This window comes from Streptopelia decaocto (genome assembly GCF_964273445.1).
Source record: "Streptopelia decaocto genome assembly, chromosome: 2".
NCBI lineage: Eukaryota > Metazoa > Chordata > Aves > Columbiformes > Columbidae > Streptopelia > Streptopelia decaocto.
The window spans coordinates 153,605,361-153,629,993 of record NC_138655.1 but is presented as its reverse complement, the minus strand read 5'-3'; the positions used below and the strand labels follow the sequence as shown (position 1 = coordinate 153,629,993).

The 24,633-nt window shown below is 37.8% G+C and overlaps 1 protein-coding gene across 1 annotated transcript in view; it reads right to left on the bottom strand.

Annotated features, from left to right (window-relative positions):
* Positions 1–24,633, bottom strand: part of PTPRN2 (protein tyrosine phosphatase receptor type N2) — a gene marked incomplete at both ends in the record, with an annotated part of 645,993 nt that overhangs the window by 370,086 nt on the left and 251,274 nt on the right. The window contains 4 exons of the mRNA XM_082045523.1: positions 1,199–1,285; positions 21,979–22,352; positions 22,806–22,846; positions 24,125–24,379. Of these exons, the coding sequence (XP_081901649.1) occupies positions 1,199–1,285; positions 21,979–22,352; positions 22,806–22,846; positions 24,125–24,379 (757 nt within the window). The remainder of the gene's footprint in view (positions 1–1,198; positions 1,286–21,978; positions 22,353–22,805; positions 22,847–24,124; positions 24,380–24,633) is intronic.

The following is a 24,633-nucleotide window of genomic DNA, read 5'->3' as shown; positions in this document are numbered from 1 at the left end:
TAAATTTTAAACCTCAATTTTCATAAAAAATGCATTTCATAAAATACAAGCAAAAAGACATTCAGCAATGCAGAGGATTGTGTTAACAAACAAAATGTGGGAATATTTTCCTTCTAAACAACTTAAGCCAATACCCCTGGTATTTGTCAGGTTTCTAAGAATATTTTCTTACCAGTAGTTTATTTAGCCCTACATATACAATAATAGAATAGGTAGAGTTTTATTTTTTTTCTGAATAACAATAAACACGTCCACCAAAGATGAAGCATCTTCAGACTATGGCTTAAAACACAGTTTTAAATGACGAATTATATTCACTGGAACTGATGGTTAAACAAAAGCTGATGGCAGCACATGTAAGGCTGAGAAAGATGCTGCACTTCAGCAACCTGACTCATGGGCCAAAATAAGCAGCCCCAAACCCTCTGAAACACAGGCAGGAACTGGACGCCACCCAGACATCAGCTATTTTCTGTGCACCAAAATGTGACTTCTTTCCAGCAAGCTGTCAAAATCCTCCCACAGCTGACCCTTCTTCTCCATTATTTTCTATCAAACTATTTTTGTTTTGTGTCTTATAAAGGAAGAATTAAGCTTTGTGAAGTAAATATTTCTACCAAAATGATTTAATAAAATTCCCAATCTGAACATTTTTACCGGACATGGCAAATAACAACCTCTTAGTTCAGGAGATTAACATGCAAAGCATTCATCGGTATGAATCATATGAAGAAAAACAGTAACTCAACATAGCTGAACTCCCTGTGACTTGTTAAATGAGTAGCTGACCAAGCTACATGACCACTGTGTCACATGCCAGACTCAAAGCCAAGGACTCAAGTTCTTACCCATCTCCGATGTAATTTTCCCTCTGAGCAACACTGGATATGATGACCCTTCATGAGACTTTCCTTACATACAAACTGTTAAATAAGGTTAGTAATATTTTTACAGTGTTTTGAACAGACTATTTTTCCCTATGGAAGCATAGAAAAATTTCAGTCTTTATAATTTTTTTCAAAATAATTTGCCCCTGTGTGTCAGGGACAGTATAAAGATCATCATAATGTTCTTTTTCGTCTCTCTCACACTCTCATTAATTTTGTCATTAAAGAGCAGATATATCCTTGTAAGACAAACTATTCAAAAATAATGAGAAATCCAACAAAATAAGAAGGGGCAAATTCCGTGTACGTACTTGACATCATCGAAGGCACTCATCTGCAGTTTCAGGAGATCTGCCACTTCTTTTATTAACTCCAAGCCCTTTTCCACACTCAGGGGGCTGTTGAAAGGGAGCAAGAAAACAGAGCATTACGAAAATGGAACTCATCAATACTTGAGAGGCTAAAAGTCCCAAAAGAGTTATCACCTTGGCCTCTTAGAGTCTGAAAGCCACCACTAACTGTATTCCTGTCACATAGTGGTCGTGATATCAAGGGAATTGGGATCAGGTGCTTCTTCAGGCATGATGAATCACCTGAATTTTCCAGCAATAAGACAAACAATAAGGTGTAAATGGAATTGTTAGGAAGTGTAATGGGCCCATGATGCAGCAACCAGTTCATCTCAGTCCTCAATAAAAATTGTAATAAAGTAAAAGGACAGAAAGAAAAAAAAAGAATTGACGAGACAAGGAGGGAAACAAACAATGAAAGTCAAATTGTAGGCTCAGTATCAAATGGACAAGGGAAAAGCACATTTTTAAATTCATTAGTTTCAAAAATGAATCTTCATCCAGTGAAAGGATACAAAATTATTATGGATTTGAAAGTAAACAATGGAGCAAGGCACAGAGTCCGGAGGACACTGATTAGATACATGGGATTTAGTTTGGTGTGTGCGTGCACTGCTGACAGAACCCACTTTAAATCTTTTTAACCTTTGTCAATGCCGCATTTACATTTTTTAATTTGGAAAACTGGTTGCAATCAAGCTTAACACAAGAGGACTGCTATCATTTAAAAAAACACTTATCTAGATGCAAAAATCTAGATTTGCAAAAATTTCATGTTATTAGAGTTGTTACAACTTTAAAGATGCATTAAAAACATTCTGTCTCTAATAAACAGATCATTATTTGTTCAGCTGTTTTCAGCACTGTGGTATCAAATATGAAAGTATTAAGAAAGTAAAAAGATAAGGAAATGATGCAGCAATGTCCAGTGAAAGCAACAGATATAACATCCCCTGTCTAAATTGTGATTATAAAAACATTCTCAACAGTTTTAAAGCAACAAAGATCATAAAATTAAATCTTACAAGCTGGATACTTCCCTAACTTATGCCACAGTAAATCAGAAACAACTTTGATGAGACTAAACCAGGGGAAAAAGATTCTTCCTTTTTTTCCTTAAGGATTTATAACAAGTTGGTGAAGGAGGTGTCAAAAAAAAAGCATGTACTGTTAGACATGATCTTTTCAAATGGACTAAGAGGGAAAAAAGATTTTTCAGAGCTCTGTACCTGGGTTATTTCTGCTTCACAGTGAACATTTTTGAATCTAATTTTACATCACAGTAATAATCATTGCCACAATTTTATTTATTATCTGCAATGAGCATTGTTTATTTATTTATTTATTGCACTGTGTTCTGCATACACTGCACTAAAGGTACCTCTGTTTAAATAATGGGGTGTCTCATGTGGATCTCCATTAGGATGGAAACGCTCAGCCTCCCTTCATGCTACTAACCCAAAATGCTCAAGAGACCTCCTGTCACAGAGCCAGAGGTAGCCCCTCAAGGCACCAGATAAATTTAGAGTTTTTCTAGATGTCTAAGACAGAAATGCTCTTGTGTGAAAGGAACAAAAGAATCTGATTGTTTCTGTAAGGAAAAAATGTACCATAGATTATTCATAAAACCCCTATACTTCAAGGGCTGACAGTGGGTAGAAATGTGATTATTCCGACCACTACGAAAGCAGATTGTCATAGTGACTCAGGGGCTCATGTGTTAATTAAATCTTTTCTCCCAAAGATGTTGGCTTAAATTTTACGGAAATGATTGGTGTCAGCAAGTGGGCTTTTACTGTAATAGCAAGTCTATGCAGTGGTACCTGCAAAGTCTGCTACGTACATTGCTGTCATTTTTTTACCAAGGGAGTCTAATTTGTGAAGGCTCAAGCGCCTACTCCCTGCTTACCCCTTCTCCCCAGAAAAAGCATTCTCTGACTTCAAAACCAAGGTATGTTGCTATGATCCGATGTAGTAACAGTAAAGGGGGGATGTAATCAGAGCATTTGAATGCTATGGTCTGGGAAGAATGCTGGAGAGAAAATGGTGCTGGAAGGCCATTCTTTTGCAAGCCCAGGCATCCAGGAGCAGTCTTAGTAACCCTCATCCAACACCAAACTAAAACGCATAAATTCACAAACTCACATACCGTTTCATAGGCTAAGAAAGTGCCATTCATAATAACACAGGAAAGGTGGAGAACCAGAAATTGTGCACATTTAAAAGGCATAGTGCTATCTATAATCCTCTTTGATACCAGTACTGTTATTGATGACACTATCACATTTGAGGATTCAGATTAAGAATGATTATAATTTATATCACGATGTTTTCCAAAACAATTTTTGCAACTTCTTAGCACTGATCCTTACTAGTACCATTTATTACAGTTCTGTGACAGTCATATTGTAGGAGAGTTGAATATTCAAAACCTTTATCTAAAAACGGCAGAACATCATTCTCCACACTCTATTTCTGCTTTGCTTTTGTTTAGTGTTGCACGGTTCGTGCAGCGAGTGCATTCAGCCTTGTTTACACACAGGAAATACACCATTCCCACAAGCACAGCGTTACAGAAACTACATTGCAACAGCACCATGGACACAGATCACCCGTCTGATTTCTGCTTTATACAAGGGCTGTTACCAGAAGACAACTTGCAAATATCACCTATCCTCCTGCCCGTGGTCCTCCCACACGTCCCCACTGCAAGTACTCATGGAACAGCTTCTATTTGTGATCTTTCTTCTACTATGCTTGGTTTTCTGCTTGCTCGATTCAGTCCTACATGGGAAGAAATTGCCATATTATGGAGTGTTGGTTGGTGGTTTTTTGGTGTTTGTTGTTGTTTTCTTTTTATGACTATGATTCATCTGTGATTGTGAGGGTTCAGCTACTACAAAATTAATTCAAAGGAAGTGTTACAAAAGTAGATAAGGTACAAATAATGAGATACTTCAGGGACAAATTGTAACAGTAGAAAGACTCTTTAGACTCAACCCTAATGATGAAACTCTTTTATCAAGGCCAAAGCCTGGGAAGAGAGCTAAGGGTGGGGATCAGGTTTTCATTACTTTACTTCAATGGCCAAGATGGCCATTTCAGCGTCTTATAGTGGGGGAGGAGAGAGGGGCCCCCGTTTTTGTGACAGTCCTTGCACAGAGTGAGACTCTGGGCTGTGGTCCATTGTTTTCCAGACAAGCTACAATACAGGTCCAACACATATGCATTTTCTTTTGGGAACCTGTGATAAGATATTTCAGTACACCAGTAACAGTGAACATTTAAAAAAAGAAAACACAACTTGTACAGGCCTCAGAGATATAAAACACATACTGGGAAAAAAAAAAAAAAAAAACAAAAAACAACAACAAAAGCAACAGAAGACCTACCCATGGCTGCTATTTATGCTTTGCAAGTTGCCTTGAGGCTGGCTTACCCTTTTTCTGCAAAATAAAATTAATGGCTCCTGCAGTGTCTTTAATAGTTCTTCTTGATTTTACCCCTCCATTTTATTATTTTGAAGGCTTCTGATCACCTTTGATCTAGAATTTGGTCTTATGAAGAACAAACTGTTGGATGGCATAGCACCCTTTTGCAGATGATACAGCTGTTGCCAGCTGAGATACTGAGATAGTGCTCACTTTGGGTTTCCTACCTGTACTCTCATTTCACTTGCTATAGATTCCTCTTTTGCATCTTCCTTCAAGTTAAGTGTGCTAAGATATGATAACAGGAACTAAACAAAAATATGATACATTCCACAGTTTACAATAATTCTCTAGGTGTCCAGGGGGTTTCCAGTTCTCTACAGCTTGGAAGATGAAAACAGAGTCAGAAATTATAAAAAATTCATGTATAACTAACTTTCTTCCATTTCTTTATTTCCTAATGCCATCTCTATATGTGAGCGCTAGCAGAATTATTAGTTTTCAGTTGACAGATTCACACCCCACTGAACCAGTAGAAGCATTCTGTCTCACTCAGATGCCAATCTCTTTCTCACATTATTTGTAGAATGTACTTCATTTGAAAGGTTGATGACAATGAAGAAATAAACGGGGAATGAAATATAAGTATTTCCTTTCAAATTTATGTAGATATATATAGTCTTAAAGTCTGTCAGATTGTCATCTGCAAAATATTTCACTGCTGCTTTTGTTTAATCTCACTTTTCAGTGCACAACTATTGCACTAAACCAGTTATACCTGCTGGAGCATATGTCTTATATCTCTGCTAAAAATAGCCAATGTTTTATGGTAGTACTACATTACACTTCAGCTGAAATTACTTCCTAGTTCAGTTCAAGACTCTGATGTAATGATTTAACATCATGATTTAACCACGAAAACTTACCTACCCACTTTAAACATGTGAAAAATAAATGGACCAATCTATACGTACTTGTCTGAGCTAAAAAATCACTAACCAATCAGCTCCTTATAAGTTCACCAAGAGTTTTTTGTAAAAAACGCCAAACAAACAAAAAATAAAACAAAAAAACCTCACAGCAGATCTAAGCTACAAAGCTACTTTATTTGTAGATAAATTAAAAATTAAAGTACAGGAATAAATATCTCTTAACTTAATGTGAGCTGCTAGGCACTTCTGAAAATTAGTGTAATTCATTTAAATGCTCAGGAGTGGATTTGGAAGCCCGACTTGATGTAATTGTTTGTTAAAACATTTTCACAAAGTGTACTGGACATTGAATATAGGAAAACTAGATTGCCTGCTGAAAACAATATTCCATATCTTCCAAATATCTAAATCCCTCCCAGTGAGGGAGCTGAAAACAGAAATACTTTAAGGAACAATCCACTTACAGAGGTAATTTAAGTAATAGAACACTGGATTATAATCTTCCTCCGCTGTTGTCTAATAAAGATTTCACTTTTCATTTGCTGAGTTTACAAGGATGGAGCCAGGCTCTTCTCGGTGACAACCAATGGTAGGACATGGGGTAATGGGTTCAAACTGGAACAGGGGAGGTTCCATCTAGATATGAGAAGAAACTTCTTCTCAGTGAGGGTAAGAGACACTGGAACAGGCTGCCCAGCGGGGATGTGGAGTCTCCTTCTCTGGAGACATTCAAAACCTGCCTGGACACCTTCCTGTGTAACCTCATCTGGGTGTTCCTGCTCTGGCAGGGGGATTGGACTGGATGAGCTTTTGAGGTCCATTCCAATCCCTGACATTCTGTGAATATTGGATGCAGACCTCAGGAGCAGTTCAGCCTCGTGCTGCAGTTCTCCAAACAATGCTACAAATGAATGCCATGTTTCCAAGAAATTCCCAAGATAAACTACAAATCTGATGAGTGAGAACAATCACTTTGAATAATGGATTGTCTATTTTTGACCTGGACCTAATGATTTATGCATTCAAGGCTCAAAGCTTCCCCTTCTGGTTAAAGAATAAGAAGGAAACATGTAAATGAAGGAACAGGAGGAGTTCTGCGGGGAGCAACACTGGCAGCATGGCCAGCTCTGCATGCTGAGCTAAACGGAGCTCAAACTCTAATAAAAGACAGTGGGCAAAGTCAAAGGGAACAAGAGGAAAAGCAGAAGTAAACAATGATGAAAACTATATGTTCTGTATTTCCCAACATGACTGTCAAAACAATCCCATAAATTGATCCATTTTGGTAGTGAAAAATCTGATCCAGTTATACAGATGGCTTGATTGCTCACATTTGCCAAGCCTGCTCCCAGCCCAAGGAGAGCAACATGTAGCTCAATGTTATGCTGGGGTTATGACAGTCTCACAAGCAGTTGCTCTCATTTGCTTTTCCTCCTCCCAATTGCCAAGTGTCTTCAGAAATCCATTTACCAAACTCTGAAATGCTCCCTTAATGCCGTCATTCAAATTATGTATTGTCTTTACCAGACTGTACCTAGTGCCCTTCCAATACTCTGTTTAGCAATTTTAATGCAGCACTGTAATGGACATCCAGTCAGCCCTGTCAGATTAGTTCAACTGAATAATTTTCTGCAAAAATGAATAATCTACAGTACAGAAATAGGCTTGACTTGAGAACTGCACTCCTTTAACCTCAATGTCAGTCTAATCCTCAGTGAAATCTTCAGTAAGGTAGGGTTCAATCCACCTAAAATTTGCTTAAACTGGGACATAGGCAATGAAGGCAGTTTGCTTCTTTCCAGCTGACCACTGCACTAAAATTACAAGGCATTTCTCTTAAGCCTGAAAGAGTACACTACAGCCCTAGCAATATCAGAAAGCAAAATTTCTGGGGAAGTAAGTGCCACTCTCACACTCAGCCTCTCTTTTGCTACCTGAACTCAAGTACAGTGGCATCTCTACTCCACCTGTTTCCTTTGGAGAAGGTTCAAAATTTTAGCTACACTTGTGTTTACCTTTATAGTATAGAATCCACATCTCAGCCAGAGGAAGGTAGAAGCTGAAGGCAGCACACAGGACTTTTGGGTTTAAGGCATATTTTATTTAGACTGTTAACTTTAAAACCACTTTCAGGGTTTACTACTCTAAAATGCATACATGCTCAAAAACTAAGTTTGGACCAGACATCTTCCTTCCTCCTGAGTGCAGCAAACCAAGACATTATCTCTTGCATGTTGTCTACTTTCCTCTGTTGCTCTTATGCCTGCTGAAGGTGAACTGCTGGGCCACCAAGACGATGATGGACAGTGCTATGGCTCAGGAATGGTACACAGAGCACTATCCAGGCTGTGGGACTTAAAACTGCTCAGAATAACTTCAGTAAGATCTCTTCCATCTTCTGCTTCACCTTCTAACCATGGCAATAATAAGCAGAAGACAGTACACAAATGCCTTTCAGCAGAGAAGCTCTAGATACACTGGATCCCAGAATATCCATACTTGTTCAGCACAAATCAGTGGAACAGGGAGATACCTTGCAGTTGGGGTCATCTTCTGGAGTCTCCCAAACTCCCTTCGAATCAGTGGAGGAAAGAAGATGCCTGAATCTCCGTGTGTGGGTATGTCTTCATTTGTCTTTCTGGGAGCTCAGTGATATCAAATGAAGTGGATGACATGCCTATCCTTACGGAAGCTGCACAGCATCCCACAGCTTTAAGTTTGGTACCTAAATGAGGCAGTGTGTTTTTTACCCTAAATTGTGAAACAACTACATTTCAGCTTAAAACCTAGAAATGTGCCTTAAAGGTAAAAGTTACTAACCACATAGAGAACAAGACAGATATCCAACACTCTTGAAAACAGAAGCTGAATGGACCAAATCTATTGAAGAATTTAATTTCAGTAATTAAACAAGGAGCGGTACACTCCGATTATGCCCTGAAGGTGAATGTGTTGATTTAGACCTGTGAGATTCTTTCACAGTTGGGTCCTTACCCCACAGACTCACATGTTACCAAAAATAATCCACCAGAAGACCTAGTCTGACAATCACCTGGATGGGTTCAACCAAAGATCAGTGTCTTCTGGTGATGGTACTTTAGAAGCTGATCTGAGTCTTGAGCTGATAAACATAATTCTGTTGGTCCTGCCTACCACTGCATTTATTTTGAGTGTTTATAACTAAGATTTTTTAACAGTTGTTCACTTAGTAGGCACACACAGGAGCATCTTTCATGTTGAAGATTTGCTTTTATTAGCACTGATCTTAGATATTTTCCTCTAGTCTTTTCAAATACCTAATTTTGAGAAAGATGCATTCTATGGTTTAAAATAATTATTTGAGAAAGTTCCACCTGGTCATTTTCCAATAATGTCTCTGTGCACTGACATTAAACTGGCTTCCTCTCATTGACAGGGCAATGGTATCACTTCCTTAATATGCAGCACAATGTCGTTAGTACTGCAGACAGAAAGCTAAACCTAAAAAAAAACCTCAAAGTTCAAAAAGATGGGTCTGGAATACCATACGGAATGCTTTAGAAAATCAAATAAAGAGTACACCTTTAGGATGAATGAAGTTGAAGTCAAGTTTTCTCCAGCTGGTAAAACCATTTGGCAGCAGCACGGGCATGGACCAGGCTGCAGGAAAACTCCCTGCCAGCGGGAAGTGGGGAGGAGATGCCCAGCCAGCTCTGGCACAAGCTGCCATCCTCCCGAAAAACAGCACATATATTGGGTACGTTCTGGTCACAGGGCTCAGGCTGAGGCAAGACACTCTGAGGTGTATGGAGATACTTCAGAGCTTCTTTAAAATGACTTACAGATACACTAGGAATTGTTTGCTTATTATTTGCTCTAACGGATACAAAAGATCAAATCCACTAGAGGAGGTCTATTTGAACAGGTGACAGTAGCTTCAGCACTTTTAACCACCCACCCTCATGGGCCAGTATTAGGCCTGATTCCTTTCACCCTGTGTCTCCACTCTCAGTGTATTGCTTGGCAAGAAGAAGCAGAGGAGTCAGAATTGTGGGACCTGAGTGCTGCCTCTCCATGGGCAAGGGGCTGGTGCACACCAGCTGTGAGGGCTCTGCCTGCTAAAAGCAGCCCAGAGGAAAACATAAAGATGGAGTGAGCAACCTCCAGTTCCTGCTGCTGGTCTTAAGTCATCAGAAAATATAGGAGAGTCCAAAAATAAGAAGAAATAAAGTCCAAGATAATCCTGGAAAAGTTCTGAAGGAGGGTAAGAGAAGTCGTCAGCTGAGATTCACCTCTGTAAGAAGCAGTCTACCCCAGGAAAACAGACAGAAACCTTTTTTTGTATGTTTGTTGGTGTTTTGTTTGTTTTTTTTTGTCTTGGACACTGTTGTGTTCACATAGCTAAAAATCAAGATAGAAAGATGTTAAAAACTTCTCCAGTAACAGTATTCAACATTGCCTTCAATTCTTAGAGTAAAAACTTAGAGTGTGTGAGGGTTGCTATGAAATTGCTGGTATTCAGACAGTTGCCCAAAGCCTGGTCAAAAACTAGCAGAACATCCATATTCTATCCTAGGAGTACTAGTGTCACCTGATCAAATAAGTAAGAACGTTACACATTAAAAGACCAGATTCCAAATTATTTCAGTATCTGACTCCAGTCAGATACAAGAATGGTGCTGTTTTATCTTTACACGAACACCATGAAACACGTGACCCTCATGTTTCCAGACTGGGATGATAATCTCAGCCTCTCACTCTACCTCCATGCACACCCACTGCACTGCAGCCTGCGCAAACAACAGATCAGAAATCAGTCCCTTATACCCTGCAGCAAGAGTAGTCCTTCTAAAAACAGATATATAAGATTATAGTATAATTCTACAAATAGTTAATGCGATTATGTATATGCTCATTACTTATAAAAATCTTTATCTTTTTAAAAAATCTCTTGCTGAACTCTTGACCCCAGTGATATGTAATAGACTCATCTGTGTTTTAGAAATACATGTCAGGGAAATGGGCCACCTAGTTCAGGATTTGCACCCCTTCTTTTAAATTTTCAAGTCCAAAAATAAGCACCACCATGCCAAGGGTAGGATTGATATATCTATACACAGCAAATCTTTTCTTCAAAATTTGCCACAGCCTCAGAGCCCAGACTATGAGGATATTTAAAAATACCTTTTTTTTTTCCCCCAAGAAGGACTATTTTTCTTAATGTCTACTATTTTGTCACACTTATTCCAGCTGAATTTCATCTACTATTGTGCTCCTTAATCCCTCAATGTATTTAAATCCATCTGGAATTTTTCTAAATCCTCCATAGTTCTTCCTAACAGAGACAATTTGCCCATGGGGTACCACTAATCTCTCTACATGCTGAGAAGCAGCAGTTCATGACGAATCTTTCCTATCTCATAACCAGTTCTTAATCTGCAGTGACACCCTGGCCCTTGCTCTGTGACTCACCCTCCTTAAAGTCAGTATGAAGAGCATCCCATTTATCTCCTGGTGATTTGAAGGGCAGGTACAACTTGGGGTTTTGCTGCAACAGCAGCTTTTCTCCCATGAGACTCTGGTGTATCTCATCAGGGATTCACTCCTGAGGGTCTTACAGGTGTGGTGCTGCCAGGACGGAGGAGAGAGGGTCCCTGGTACTGACTCCTGGAGGCTGAGGCTCGGTAGCCTTCAGATATCAATCACCAAGATTTATAATGTGAATAGTAGCATATCATTGATGTGGTCTCAGATTTGGTGACCAGAGCACTTCTTCAGCTCAGAGAAGCTGAAAACAATACTAGGAAAGGTTTTATTTTAAGGACACGGTTTAATTTTTTCCTTTTTTTTTTTTTTTTTTTTTTGCCAAGATTAGTAAATATTTTAACAAGCAACATAATGGGAAACTCAGTTACTGAAGTATGAAATAGAAGGATGCAAAACTCCTTGTGTACGAATTCCAGTAGTAACCGAACTGTGGAAGAGCTGTTGATGCCATCACAAAAACAGGCATAGCTTTAGCAAGGTTCCTTATGAGATTTTTCCCTCCTCTCTTCCCACTGATTCCTATCTGCTGGGAACTGGCTTCATGGCACTTTCTAGCTCAACACCACTGCTCTTCTCTGACCTGAAAGGTCACTCACCAAACCTGTCTGATTTATCTGCGCTTACCAACACCTGAGCCACGCACCCTGCAATCCAGAGGAAAGATGTGGCATTTGCCTGATGAGAAAAAAATAGGCGTATAGTGCCATCTACACACACCTCACGGAAGGAGTGCATGGCCGGCCACCTCAGGTAGCACGTGGCATGTCTGAGAAGACGCGGCAACACAGTGACATGATTCTCCCATTCTCATCATGTCAGCAACCAGTATAAAGCTACTAAATCCAACCTTCTTCAACTCCCACTTTTCTAGCCACAAAGGAAGCCTTAATCATCATGAGAGAGATGCATCTTTTCCATACTATAGAGAAGAAACTGAGACATTAAGAATGGTTTGCTCCAGGTCACAGAGGAGGTAAGTGGCACAGCAAGGACTACCGGGAACATTTTAACTTCAAAGTAATTATAGTGTTGTCATTAAATTATTTCTGAGCCTATCAAGCCTAAAAAGAATAAAATATTTAGACATCGAAATTGTATTTATTTCTCTTGTCTGGAAGAGTCCTTGAGAGTAACTCATCTGATAACCCATAATGAAAGTCCTGGGCACTGAAGCTTCAAGTCCATGATGCCTTGGCTGAGTTTGAGACTTTTTTCTGTGTTTCAGTTTAGTTTCATACATCTTGAAGCACACATTCCCAGTAAAGACTTAAAGAAATAATGTATTTCAGCACTAAATTGATTTAATTTGGTTTGAATGTAGTCTGTGCCTCAAATTTGAATAATGATTAATTTTGTAAATGGTTCATATTTATACAGGATTCACGAGAGCAACCAAATAACTTCTGAGCACAGAGCTACTCATGGGATTGTTTGAGAGCTGCTTGACTTCACAGCGCTGTTATCGCAATCATTTTCAGGACACTGCAATTTTATTGCATTGGGCTGCATTTTCCTTTTTCTATGCTTGTTTCCTCAAAGGCTTTATTAGCCATAAAACCCATTTAAGCTTACTTCCATTTTGACAGCTCAGCAAATTCCCACTTTCTGTAATTTTTTCCCTCTTTTCCCACCACCAGTAAGTGTGAATTTAAACCTCTTAATACAGACAGATTCAAGTCCAGACCAATTTGTAACACAGATGACACTTGGTAAAAATCAATGGCAGTGGCCAGGCCATGAAGGTCAGAGGAGATAACAGCATCATGGAAACACGAGAGTGATAGAGAAGTCGAGAAGGATGAACTCTCTGGAGTTATAATGGCAGTGTGACACTGTGCCAGCTTGTACTTGCATTACTTTAAACACGCACTACCCTCCAGCTGTGTTAATAGCAACAAATTCATACAGATGCTTTGTCTCCAGCAGAAGCATGGAAATAATGGCAATAATCTGTGCCCTAATTGTGATGGCCTCTTTCTGAGGCTGAAATGGACCTCACCAAAGTATTCCCTTAATGCATTTTAAGCTGAATGTTAGAAACAGCACTGGAGTCCACTTGCCATGAACCTTGAACCTCTGATGCAGAAAAGCCTCGAAAATGCAAAACTGTTCTTTCATTTCAAATTACTCCTTCATACAAGTAACTGATAAATGAGACTGAGGATAACTCAGGACACACATTTTGATGCATTTCTGACTTTTCATGCTTTCCCTTCCTTCATATCTTTCTTCTTCCTTCAAGGCAGCTTAAAGCCCAGGCCAATTTATTATGCAAATGGTTTAAATTTAAAATATAACTTTAAAATGACAAAAGACATCCAACAACCTCCTGTTAAAAGAAAGATGTTGAAGAAACAAAAAAAAAATCTGTAAGAGATACAAACTTCAAAGCTTTTAAAACTGACTTTTTATAAAAAGCAATCTTTGCACTTTTAGGAAATAAACTCTATATTTATTTCTACAGCAGATAGACCTAGTCTTTAGATTGTGGCATATCCTCTTCAAACAAGTGCCAGTGGAAAGCCAGAATATCTACTTGAAAGATAAATTTAAATATTTTCTCAGATCTGATTATTCTGTGTGTTCCAAATTAGTTCTCACTGATTTTCTTACGACATTGTATTTGTGAGCATAAAAGTGATTTAGAGTGAGATTAAAATAACTTCATTCTAATTTTTAGAGGTTAAGAAATTCCAAAATAATTTCAGGTGTGAAAATTAAATGATGGCATTTTTATATCTGAGCTTCCCAGGACTGGATAGAACAGCCGTGATGAAGGAGTACTGGTACATAATACACTGCATTATGATTCAGTTTGCTGCATTCCCAGGAATCCGGATCTTTGGTTTTCTCCTTCTCAGTAATTTCAAAAGTTTAAAATTTATCACTCCTTTGTAATGAACTACATGGTAATTTCCCCCAAAAACTGACTGTGAAACACTCTAAGTATTGACCATATGGTATTGTGAGATATTGCAGAATCTCGGGGTTTCAGTGAACCACTGTTTATGAAAACAAAGCACAGCTCCCAGCCCCATCCCCAGTTCTGGGATATAGAATAGAATCATAAAATCATTTCGGTCAGCAGAGACCCTCAAGATCATTGAGTCCAACCATAACCTAACTCTAGCACTAAACCATGTCCTTAAGAACCTCATCTAAATGTCTTTTAAACCCCTCCAGGGATGGTGACTCCACCACTGCCCTGGGCAGCCTGTTCCAATGCCTGACAACCCTTTCTGGGAAGGGTTTTTTCCTAATATTCAATCTGAACCTCCCCTGGCGCAACTTGAGGCCATTTCCTCTTGTCTTATCACTTGATACTTGGGAGAAGGGACCAACATCCTCCAAGCTACAACCTCCTTTCAGGTAGTTTTCTAGACAGTGATAAGTTCTCCCCTCAAGCTCCTTTTATCCAGGCTGAACAGCCCTAGTTCCTTCAGCTGCTCCTCATCAGACATGCTCCAGACTCCTCAGCAGCTTCGTCACCTCCTCTGCGCTCTCTCTAGTACCTCAACACCTTTCTTATGATGAGGGGCCAATATGTAATGTGCAGCCTCAGCGATTAAAAGTCCATCACCTGGAGACAGCAGAGAACCTGAACCTGCACCTGGAGAGGTCATGGGTACCTGCACCAGTGGCTTTCCTCAAAGAGCCGGTATGTGAGAACCAAACAAGGGATACTAATGGGGCACACAAGGCATGGAAGGACAGAAATGGAAATGTCTGTTCTGGTAAACAAGGCCACATCTCTTCAGCTGAGCAGAGAGACATAAATGTGAGCTAGTCCCAGTGGCACTACTTGGAACTCCAGGCATACTCCTACAATTACCCATTGCCTTTCATCAGTTCAAATGACCAGAGTGATTCCTTGCCATTACTGCTGCTAGTGTGACACATCAGATGGTCACCAGGTACACCAATTCAAAATTTTGCTCTGGATGTTCCTCTGGAGCTAAAAATGCAGAGCTGGTCCTGATAGAAAGCAGAGGAAAATATCTGGGGAAGTGAAGAGAAAGGAAAGATGGAGGGAGTGTTCTCTTGTAAAGTGATCAACATCAGCAGGTGAGAATCATATTCTGGGATAATATATTTCAACAGATTTTGGAAGCTCAAAACCTAAGGGCAACAGAAGTAGAACAGACTATCATCTTATTTCTGCACCTACAACAGATAAGAAGAAATTCAAAATATTCAAAGCTGAACTATCATATTGAAAAGAAAAATGCAGCAGATATTCCTCTCTATGGAAAAGCTACAGCAACTGCTGCTTTTATTTTCTTGTGCAAGAATAAGATGCATGAAACATCATTTTCCTATGGGAATATATAATATCAGAATTAAGGCACTGAAGCAATAATGTGGGGGATATGGTCTCTGTCATTTTCTAAATATCACAAGGAATCTGGAGCATTAAAGAGGGAAAAATTATTTTATGTCTAGAAAACTCTAGGGAGAGTGAATAGTTACACATGAAAAGTCAGCCAAGGAAGATTCTAGATTTATGTCTCTCCACCAATTATGGTGTTGAGATACAATGACATAATTGTCTCTACTGGATAAATTCATAAGCAAGTATTTTCCACCTATATTATTTAGGTAGAAAGTCAAGTTATGTTATCAGAGGCAAAACTTAAAGCTTTAAAATGAATGATGGACATTTATGGAACGTACTTATACAAGGGTGGAGATTGCTATGGAAAGTGACAAAGTGAGGGCAAAAATCTTTCATTTAATCTTTTTAATGTCAGCAATGCTGTTCCTTGCTGATTTTAACAGACATGAGTAGCAAGAGCTTTTCTGTTTTAGGTATGTTTATAATTGTTTTTATTTTTTAAGTTAGTTGTAAAAGTTAAGTGAAGAATATGCAGTACTAGGTAGAATAGCAATTTCAAAGAAGACATTGAGATAAGCATAGAAGATAAACTCAGTTTTTCTGTTTGTGTATATATGTTAAAGGACAAGAACTTTATGTCATTATTTTCTAAAAAGGAAAAGCTCAGTTTCTAAAAAATATCAAGATCTCTTCCAGTAACAAGGAACAATAAAACCTATCAGGTCTGTTTCATTGCTGTAGATATTGTGATTCATTTTCTCCTATTTATTTTAAATGTCATTTTAAAATGCAATTAAAATGCACTAAATATTTTAACCTGATAGGGGAAACAAATAATGAAGATAAGAAAAATATAATGCTTTAATGACTTGCCTAGGAAAACAGAAAATCTGGGGAATAAACCAAGAGTTCTGTTCAACCCAGCTTCAGGGTCCTAACCTGAACACCATCCTGCAGAAAGTAATCACTATACGCATAGCAGTATCATTTATCACCTTTGTAAAAGTGGAAAAAGAATATCAAGCATTTGGAATTAACCTAACTCTTCAGTACGTTAAATGGGTAAGACTAATCATATTCCATAGCAATTTTATGTTATGAACACAAGATCAATTTTCAGCTTTTTTGCAGCATCTGAGCAGAATGCCAGTTACCCTAAATTAAATGCATAGAATTGCATGTATGATCCAATTAAGTTAATACATTGTGAACAGATTTACGGCCTATATAATTGTAAATAGACAGTCTGGAATTGATAGTTAACATATGACAAAACATGAAAGATCCAGGAATTGACTAATACAACAATGCCACAAGTTGGCTCATGAGCTAACAGAGCTGCCATGAGCTGTCTGCGATCTTGTATTTATATAAAAAATTCAAAGCTCATGCATGCTGATAAATTGCAAAATGGGACGGGTTCCTCTGCACCAAGTGTCCAAGCTCCAAACGTGGCTTTGGAAAAGCACGACTTGACTTTTAAGCTCAAAAGACTATGATAAGCAGAGAAAAGTGATGAACTTCCTACTGTTAAATTAAGACTTTTCTTAGTGCATTTAGGTCTACCCAGTCTCATCTTTAAGAAAGTGCACACCAGCTTGACTATTTAAGATGCTGAGCATGCAGCAGCTTGCATTTGTTTTATTGAGGGTGGTAAGAAATACATGTTCTGGAAAGCCAGGCTTTGGGTTTCCACATGGGGAACTCAGGAAGCTAAATATCATTTAAATATTTTGATTGTGGCATCTTGGCCCTCAGCTTAGAGTATATCCTGCCAGACAAATAGGAGTGCTGGCATTATTTCCAACTAAAAAAAAGTTTTGCATACTTCAAGAACTAGAAGTTCAGAAAATAGGAAGAGTACTTTGCTCCAAAAGCAAAGACTTCTCTGATTTGGGAGCTCACATTGATGTATTCCCACCATAATGGAGAGGCCAAGTAGCACAGAAATGAAAATGGCACCCTGTAGATAACTTCTATAATATTACTTGAGAATTTCAGAGCTAAAATTAGTAGAAACAGTTCAAAGCAGTTACACTGAGAAAGAAACAAGTGTTTTTCACACAAATGCTACAGTGAGAGAATACCAGGGTTTTTTTAAAGAGAAAAGAGTAAACAAAGTAAATCACCCAATTTGATTGGTTTCTCAGCATAATAAAGTGCTGAAGCAGCACGGTGGAGGATTTGCTGGACAATTTTCTACACTGAAACTGTCAATTCATTCTGAAGCTTAGCGCTGATGGATATTATGGATTGGTATGGATTGCACTGCTCCAACCATCTGAAAGGTCACTCAACAAACACAGCAGGAGTGACCTATTGTTCTTGCCATTGACGATCAGACTGCCGTTTTGACAAGTCTTTAAACTATCACAAATCTTTTCTTCAAGTATTACATGGAAATGTTTATCTTTGCTTTGTGGCACAATTAAAAGCTGGCATCTTAGGAGTTCACTGAAGCAGTCTTAATATCTCCTTGGGTCACACTCGCAAAGCCATGGAAGCCTGAGAATCTAATAGTGAATGGATCACCCCTGACATCTGTCAACTACACCACCGAGTATAATCTTTTCAGTTCCATTTTCAGATCAGAAGGTGAAAAGAACTCAAGCTATTATCCCCAGTGTACAAATACATTGGACTACTTCCCTTTCTCACCAAAAGCCCGCTGTTGCAGCTGTAAAAATGAAGCTTTGCTGCTCCAAAAAATCGTGGCTAATAAAAACTGATGGGTTGAAACTATGACCTATTGCTTTATGGAGGAAGAAGCAAAACATACAAAGATAGTAGTACTGGAAAATAAATAAGTACCTCTCATGTTATATTTTGGTATTTCATTTTGTGTGCACAAGTTAAGAGTGGACTAAAAACAAACAAAACCAAAAACCACCTAAATCATAATTTTAGGTTTAAAATCTTAAATGTGCTAATTAATGGAAGAAAGTTACTTTACAAATGAATCTGACTAACACTCAGGTTATTAGAAAGATACATTTTGTGCCTACCTTTAGGTCCAGCTTCCTCTCTCTTTTAGAGAACTTTTGAAAAAAGCATAAAGATCTAAACACAAAATATCAATTATCAGTTGTGAAATCAATTTTCTGAGTACTTACAGACTACGATCACCTCTCAAACAGGAGTGATTTCAGACAGACACAGATCTGACTAGGAATAGTTCCAGCCTCTTCACTGTATGAATGTAATATGCACACACAGTTATATACAAAAGTGTACCATGCACCTATGCCATTTATTAATACTATTTATTTACTGCAAACATCCAGTGAGATTTACAGGACAGAAACTGAATTATACTGGAAGCTTACTAAAAAAATGTTCCTTAAATGGACTTCAAAATTTCTTTTCTATGCAGTGATAGTTAACAAGCATTCCATTCTCTATCCTCTGTCCCGCAAGAGAAAAATGGAATTACAGCAACATTCATGAAAACAAGGCATCATCAAAACTCTCAGCTACACTGATCCAATTGCTCTCTAAGGCCACTTTATGTATTCAAGAAATGGTTGTGGGAAATACTAGCACACAACAAATCCCTCGACTGCTGTAGACAGTATTTCACTGTTCCTGCTGAGCGTACAAGTCCAATTTTAGTACGTGGAATTTCCTAAACAGGTTTTGTTCATCTTATAAGATTCCAGAAAATCTAAGGGTTTTTTTTGTAACGTGTTTTTCATTTTACTCATACATTTCAGATGGACCTATTCAAAACAAACAAGTTGAACCACACAAACAAAAATTAAACCAGTATATTTGGGAGTTGAAATGCTGAGGGTCAAATCATTGAAGAGTTATAAGTCACTGGCTAAGACCCCTGAACCAAAATCTATTTGCTGCAGATTGAATACAACGTAATCCTGGTACAAAAGGAATTGTTCTTTAGTTCAGCTCTATCACCTAATTCTCATTAACAATTATCTCATTTTAGATTAGGAACTGAAAACAAGCATGAAAGCTTATTCTCTTTTTCTCTACGGTGACTTTGGAGAAGATGACATCTAGTTGTACTCAAAGTTCTAAAAAGCAGTGAGGAGGTATCAGTTAAGTTTTATGAATACAGATAGCAAGAGCATTATACAATGATCTGGTTACCATTAAAAACTAAAATGGTTTTGATACACATATTTTTGAATTCAAACCATTTGAAATAGTTCCATCTAAGACATTGCAAATTTTTTCTCATCTTTGCTGAGAATTAACAACATCCCAATGTTTATCTAAAAGCACCTTGCCCAAAACTTACTTAAACTGTAATAATCTAGTATATAATACAAGTACTTTTTATCTTTCTGGCATTGAAAATAGCAAAGAAGCTGAACAAATCTATGCTAAATTATATTTTTGTATATGGAGTCCTCTAGGACCAAGAATTTTTGGACAAATGACCCTATTCAGCAAGTTTCATTGAATAATAATAGACATAATCCAGGGAAAACTCATCAGCAGGGGACCAGCTAGGAAGAAAACCAGATAAGATGACACGGTGAAGAATCTACATGCCGTGAAGACCAAAATTCAGAATATATCCAGCTACACAGAGCTGTGAAAGCTCTAAGCTTTTAGAGAATTTATAAGCCAAATAAGTCTGGATGGTCAAATGAGATGGTGTCATGAAAATACTGTTGGATTTGAAGTGATTTCCAGACTGATGCGAGTTAAAAGGCCTAGGGGCAGTAGCACTGAGCTGGGGAAAAACTGGCTTTTAATGCTTCACACGGCATTCACAGGCAGGAACCAAGAAGCATCGTTTCACTGAAGAATACCATCAATTTCTGGAAAACTGCTTTCAAAAACACAGAAGAAAACTCCTGAGTGCCCCCCTTGACAAAACGCAAACGGAAATGTCACCTACTTGAAGGACTAAGTTATGACCTAGACAAAAAACTGGAATAATACTCTGTAATAACTAGCTTTGTCCTGGATGAGGTTCTTAAGAACGTCGAGCCTGCTGCAGGAACAAGTCAACAAAAATGAGCATTATAGGAAAACAACTGAAAAGTGCCATTGTAAAAGTAGTTTAAAACTGGTTAATTAAATCCAAAGCACTTGGTTATGAAATAATCATTAACACACAGACAAGTTAACACAAGTATGAAGATCCAAATCGTTTGGGACTTTTCTTAAAGCAAGTACTCTGAAACTCCCAAAAGGTCTTCTCTAAACAGTAGAGATGGTTTTACTTAGGAAGTTAATAAAATTCAACACTAAAATGGTAAAAATAAAACTCAGAATGAGACATGATAGGAATGCAAGGAACTGTTAATATAACTCTCATCCCCACTCTATGCCCTCACAAGGTGAGCACTTTCCTTCAAGCATCTCTCATTCCAGTAACTAAGTAACTTTTATTTTCTGCAGGGTAACCCAGGAGTCCTTATGAAATCTATTTCTTCTGTCATCTCTGAGGAGTGAGTGTGTGTTCCCTACATTTTGGGAAGCCTCCGTCTCTGAGGTTTGCAGGCCACCGAGCCCTGGCTTTCACTCTCTTCTGCCCCTCCCTCCATGCACCATCTATAATCTCTTCCCCCAAATGGCATCCTTGCTCCATGATCCCATCTTTCTCAAGTGTAGCCCCTGGGAGAAGCCAAACAAGAAGCTGTCCTCTGTTACCCAACCACATGCATTTTCAAGGCAACACAGTGTGGTAAAAAAGAAGAATCTTCTATTTTCTTTCTTTCTATTTTGCCTTCGATCCCAGTAATAAGTTTGAGACGTTCAAAAGAATAAATGCATGCTACAGAAGTTTCTGTCTCGTTTTCTCTGTAATACTGGGCAGAGATTTGTAAGCCTATCCTTGAAATTCTTAATTTCTGACAGAAGATGAGCTGGGATTACTAATCAAATATAACATTGTTCCCACAGTGGGAAAAGGGACGTAGAAGTGCCCACATCGTTCTAAACTCCAAAGCGTTCCTATAATAAACTGTGTATCGCAAGAGGGAAAAAAAAAAAAGCTGTCTTTTGAAAGTATAGTATTAAATGTCAAATTCATTAGTGACATGACCTGAAATCACTAGGTATTTCTTTCTAAACTAGCTGCATATGTGATGTTTGGATTCCTATACATGTTATTTTCAGATCAAAATGAAACCACTGAGAAAATATTGTGCTTTATTATGGTGTGTCATTTTTTGAAAGAATGACTCAGGCATTGATATTTAGGCTACTTTCAAGTCAAATATTTAAAGCCCACATCCTAACCATAAGAACGCGTACTGACATATTGGAAGGTCACTGGAACATGAGAAGACAGAGAGAGGTCTAAGCAAAAGACCTACAAACTAAATATCTTCCGCATTGGAGGAGCGGCAACTATAAGAAAATTAAACATTTTTTCTTGTATTTTCATCAAAGTACTGAACAGATTCCAAACAGTTTCAGATGGATTAAAAATCAGGCCTGTGGCATTTGCCTCTTGTACATTCATATTTCATGAGGTGCAATGACTTTATCTTTTCTCCGGTTAAAAATACCATTGAAATCGGCTGCTATACTTACTCTTTCACTGTAACAATATATCCATATTCTTTCTCCTCAGAAGACTTCACTTCAAGTTGTAAGCCTTGTCCCGTATTTTTTTGAGGCTCTTTATAGGAGTTTCCATCCTGCATTAAAGCATTCTTAATCCAGTAGCTGGTCTCGCTCGGGTCTTTGAAGTCAGGTTCACTGTTCTCTGCCGCTGTCAGTTCCCTCGAGAAAGTCTCACTTTTTACATTTTCCACACCAGCATTTATTTCTTCTGAGGAAGAAGAGTCAGTGTCTTCAGATTTCTTGGTTTCTGTCTTAGTAGAGACTTCAGGTATAAAGTCTTTAGGCATATTTTCACGTAATGCATTCTCATTCAAGAAGTTAACTAGTTTTGCAGTGTTATCCTGTGTTAAAAGAATACCATTATTTTTAGAACTAAAACCATGAATGTTATACTGAACTAAACCTGAATATAACTTTTCAAACTCTTACTGATATGGTATAGTCTATTAATACAAAAGTCATACGGTCATTTTCTTACTAACCTGAGGAAAAGCCTGAATTTGTCTGAACTTTGCGATCTGTTATGAATTCTGTCTATTTATGAATGAAAGAAAGGCAAAACTGGACTTGATATTGGTTTTTTGAACTACAAAACTCATTTTGGTTTAGGTTTAAATAAATGTTCATTTAACATTTCAAAGTATGAACAACAATATGCCTATGCTCTGATACTGAATTACATCCACGCAAGACATAAAACAAGTCTTATGTTTCAGAAATGTTTGACCTTCACTACATATTAACCTGATATTCCGAGACGTAATACTTGTTTTGTTAAAATAATGGTACTCTACCTCTTTATCGGTTCTTGCACCGGCTTCACGTACTCCATTGTCTGTAGGATATGAAAAGCACAAATACATAGTTATGAAGGAAAAACATTATATATGAAGCGAACACCATTTACAGGCTGACTTTGTAGTGGTGGCCTTTTCACGCAATTTAAACATTAAGACATCAAAGCTGAAAGGGCAGAGTAAAGAGCACTGTATAATTCAGTATTGTCATTCTAACCCCACTTCGATAGCAAATTAATGCAAGATCAATAGACAGAGTACTTCAAGAGCCAATGTAATAGTGTTATTTTGCTAATTAAGTGTCCAATCTTCATATCAGTTTATCAATAGCTAAGAAAAAAAAAACACATTAAAATGGCTCTAGCTAGCTGAATGGGAATTTATATTAAAGAAAAAGTAAATACATACATCCCTTACACATATTTTCATGGAAGAAGAAGACTTAATTCAATAGATATCTACCAAAACCATGACATGGTTTAACTACAATGATGTTATGCAGTCATGTCATTAACCTCAGTCTAACAATGCTGTCTCGTTGGTTTATGAACTGAGTCTTACTCATCTCTCCCAGCATGATTCAAGACAAACCCTCTGGTCTGCTCATTTTCATCTACAAAACGAACTGACAATTAAAATACCCAGAATATCCCTAACTAGTAAGTATTTCAATATAGCACCATGAAAAAAAAACAGTAAGTTCAAATCACTGTTTATCACTTATAGCATGTGTTTTTGGTATCCTAGATATCATAACATTCCTACAACAGAGAATGGGTGTTAACTTATGTCCCACTGTGGTATTAACACATTAATGGCAATTACTGGAGTTCCTGACTCTGCATCACCAGGAAAATACATGTCCAGTAACAACTCTTTTGTTTCCCTGTGCAGGAAAGGGAACAAGTAGTTTTCTACCTGTACCCAAGACTTTCTTCTGCAAGTAATTGTGGTACATTAAAGAATGATTATCTGTAAACCATAACTTTTAAAATTCAAAATACATTATTGAAAGGTAATAATTTTTATTAATGTTTTGCTTACACGTCTCATTTCCAAGAAATGGAAATTAGACAACACAACATAAAGCAATTTGTATTTCAATATAATTGGGTGCATAGATCTATCTTGTTTGTGAATCTTGAAGATCAAGGGTTCAAAAAGGTATCTGCTGTAAAAAGAAAACAATCAGGCTAGAATTATGCAGCCTTTGGGGAAAAACAAAGAAACTTTTCCTCCTATCCTCTTTAAAACTGTTTTACAAAAAAAAAAAATAAAATAAATCTTTTGCTGTACTTAACTCTTAGAATTAATACCTGGTTTGTTAACACTGTTTTCCATTAATCCAGTCTGTGTCTCTGCCCTTCCTTGAACACCTCCTTTTTTCACTTGTGCTTCTGTTTTGTCTTCTCTAGTTTTTCCAGTACTCTCCTCTGTTTCTTCCTGAATGCCAATGGTTTGAATTGCACTGGCGATAGTATCAGCAATCTCATCCAATTCTGTTGAGCTGAGATTCTCCACATTCACCTGGTGTTTCTCTAGGTTCTTCAATACATCTTTAATAATTGTCTCTGGATCACAAAACAATATAAGCACAAGATTTAGCTGCATACATTAAATACGTGTTTGTATCAATATATATCTTCCACATAACCTAAAAAATGAGTTTTTCCTTCATGGAGAATATCTGTTTTCCAAAAGACTGCATACATATTCATGCAGCCACCTTTACAGAAAACACAATATTTTAAATGGATGTTAGAGTTTATGAGAAGGTGAATCCATGCCAGGCACTGGGAGATACTTGCCACTACAAGCCAGGAAA